This window comes from Furipterus horrens, unplaced genomic scaffold (assembly GCF_987537825.1).
Source record: "Furipterus horrens unplaced genomic scaffold, mFurHor1.1.pri manual_scaffold_10, whole genome shotgun sequence".
In the NCBI taxonomy this organism is placed as follows: Eukaryota; Metazoa; Chordata; class Mammalia; order Chiroptera; family Furipteridae; genus Furipterus; species Furipterus horrens.
Genome location: NW_028327180.1, coordinates 21,351,839 through 21,354,783, shown reverse-complemented (window position 1 = coordinate 21,354,783; position 2,945 = coordinate 21,351,839). Strand labels below are relative to the sequence as shown.

General features: G+C 43.2%; 1 protein-coding gene across 1 annotated transcript; it reads right to left on the bottom strand.

Moving 5' to 3' along the window:
* Nucleotides 1-500: 500 nt before the first annotated feature.
* Nucleotides 501-1,892, bottom strand: LOC149999349 (tripartite motif-containing protein 75-like). Its single transcript, XM_090290162.1, has one exon. It carries the CDS (start codon nucleotides 1,890-1,892, stop codon nucleotides 501-503), a length of 1,392 nt encoding a protein of 463 aa, XP_090146288.1.
* Nucleotides 1,893-2,945: the final 1,053 nt, after the last annotated feature.

Sequence of the window (2,945 nt, the reverse complement as noted above, 5' to 3'; positions counted from 1 at the left end):
CTGTTGGAGGTGCTTCACGTCTGGGTACTCCTATTCACAGTGCCAATGGTCTTTACCAGATTGCGTAGCCAGGGTGTAACTCATCCAAAATTTGCTTCAAATATTAAGACTGATGATGACACACCACCACCTTCCAGCGGTACATATAGAGGTTTATTATTTACATTATGAGGTTGTCGGGGGGAGGATAGTGAGGATCTCAGAGTACATCCCAAAATAACTGAGAGCACAGGGAAAAGGGACTAGCTTGCGGTGTTTAAAGCAGTTGCAGGGTGCTCATGGTGGGAGGGTGCTGGCACTACTAGGGGTTTGCTTGGCTGGAACTTCCCACCTGCAGCAAAGGATGGAGAACCTGGGCTTTCTCATCAGCTTTCCCAGGTGTGAGGTAAGGGGAGAAGAGAAGGGTGAGTCCCAAAAGCTCTCAACACTCAAACATCAAAACTGAAATCTTCTTTGTAAGTATTTTTTCCAATAGGGGAAGAAAATAACCTTATATGAAATTATCCTCCACGTTTTTCTTTGTCTTTGACGATACTGAGAGTAAGAGACTGTGAAGAAGGCGCACTAGAGAAATAAGGCATAAGTTTTCCTGTAAATGTAGCATTGGATCTAGACAAATATGACCTGTTATACATATTATAAAATGAAACCTCTCCCAACTCATAATCCAGAAAAACGCCAATTCGCATAACATGTCCTCTAGGGCATGTTCCACATATAGTAGCACAAAGATCAATGTACCAGAGGTGACTGTTCGGCGATAGTGATATAAGACAATCTCTGGGGGAAGATTCCTTACACAAACCTAAAGACCATTCACCTGTGCCTCTTATTTCTACGAGCCAGAAATGTCTGCCAGCATCAAATCCCTCAGTAGTGAGGACAGCTGGGTAAGAAGTAAGTGCCTGGGGATCATTTGGATCAGTTGGTGTATTATATGTCACACTTTTTCTATCTCTTGAGACAAAGAGACTTGTATGGGCAGTTTCAGGATCTAGTATCAAGTCTACCTGAAATGTGCTGATCATTTTATACAGGCCAAAATAATGTGGAGGGACAGTGAAAAACTCCTCCTTTAATTCATATGAAAAAACTGCTGGGGTAACTAAATTTTCATACCTATCACGGATACTTTTAATACCTGTGAGTAAATCCAGGTCTGTCTGCAAACACTTCTCAGCTACTTCACTTAACAGATTATTTAACATGAACATATGGTTTGAAATTTGCCCTCTATTTTCAGTTAGTTTTTTCTTAACATCCTTCTCTTCCACAAGTAGAGTGGAATTAATTTCCTCTTGCTCTATTTTCAAGGAACACTTAAGGTCCTTACATTCATAGAGTAATTCTTTCCTGCAACCATCCATCTTCTTCTGCACTTCAAAAACTTTTGTCACTTGGTTTTCAAATTCCGTTTCGGTATCTTCAACCTCCACAGTTAGGGCCTCAAAATAATTTTTGAGCTTCTTTCTGTAACGAATTGCAGCTTCCTTAATGGGTATCAGATGCTGATTCTGGTAGTCTGACGAGACCATGCACTGGGGACACAACAACTCCAGGTCCTCCTCACAGAACAGGGTCAGAACCTCATGATGCTTCTCACACAGGGGTTGTTCTTCCTGCAACTGCACCTGGCTCCCTGTGGGGGAAATCTGCTTAACAATATCAGTTATGTGACACAACTGGGTGTTCCTCTTGAAGTTCCTGTTAGGGCAGTGATAGAAGCAGACAGGACAGGGAAAGAAGTCCTGGAGATCTTCCCAGCACTGCAGGATGCAGGAGCGACAGAAGTTGTGTCCACACTCAGTGGTCACCGGGTCTTTCAGGTAATCCCGGCAGAGGGGGCAGCTGGACTCTGCTTGGAGCTCGGCCAGGGAGGCTGCAGAGGCCATCGTGCGGTGCAAGCTTCTGTCTGAAGAGACTCTCTTAGTAAGCGTGACCCTCCAGAAGCTAGGAAAAGGGAGAAGCTGGTGTGTGCTCAGCCCTTCCTCTCTGCAGAAGGCAGCAGGAGCTCCCAAGAGTCCCAGCCACCAGCAGATGTCCAGTCTTACCTGTCACTCTCTCCTGTATTTAATGTCTTTCCTCCAAATTGAAGACGATTTGTGGACTCCTTTTGGTCAAAGCACCAGCACAATCCAAGTTTTATGTGGTTTCTGTGGACAAAAAAAAATATTGTCATTTAAAGGACAGTTCAATCAGCATTAATCATTCCACCCCTGTTTGAAAAGTACCTCAGAGCCGCGGCTGGGGAGTTGGTTAGAGCGCAGTCCAGATACACCAACGTCACTGGTTTGACCCCTGTCAGGGCACAGAACAAGAGTCAACCAATAAATGCAAAAATAAGTGGAACAACAAATTGATCTCTCTCTCTCTCTCTCCTACTCTTCCTCTCTCTCTAAAAGCAATACAAAAATTAAAAAATGAAAATAAAAAGTAACTCAGGTAGACCAAATCATGACAAAGGAGGAAGAGTTAGCAATGAAGACTATCATCTATTTTGCAACTCTAAAAGAATTTATCAGTCTAGGAAATCTATCACTGGCCTCAACCATCACAAAAAGAGTGATAGCAAAATGGTTGAAGGGAGTACGTAACACTATTTATAAAGATGTTTTTCCAGAAAAATGAACCTAAATCTCATCAAACAGAGACCTAACCACAAATTTACAGGAAATATAAGGGATGGAGAAACATGTGAAGGACAACCTGGTTAATTTTACGTGTCAATTTGATTGGGCCACTGGAAGTCCCAGATAGTTGGTGAGATTAGTATTTAAATTGGTGGATGAGCAAATTAGAAGGCCCACCTCATTGTCAGTGGGCTTCATCCAATCCATTAATGGCCTGAAGGGAACAAAGTTCGGGGGAATGTTGACTTCACTCTCAGCTGGACTGAATAAGCCAGCACATTCACTTCCTATCCTGGGTGCTCCTGGTTCTCTGCC

Bases quoted from the DNA above. Each gene is read 5' to 3' on its own strand.
- LOC149999349 (XM_090290162.1), bottom strand. From the start codon at position 1,892: ATGGCCTCTGCAGCCTCCCTGGCCGAGCTCCAAGCAGAGTCCAGCTGC.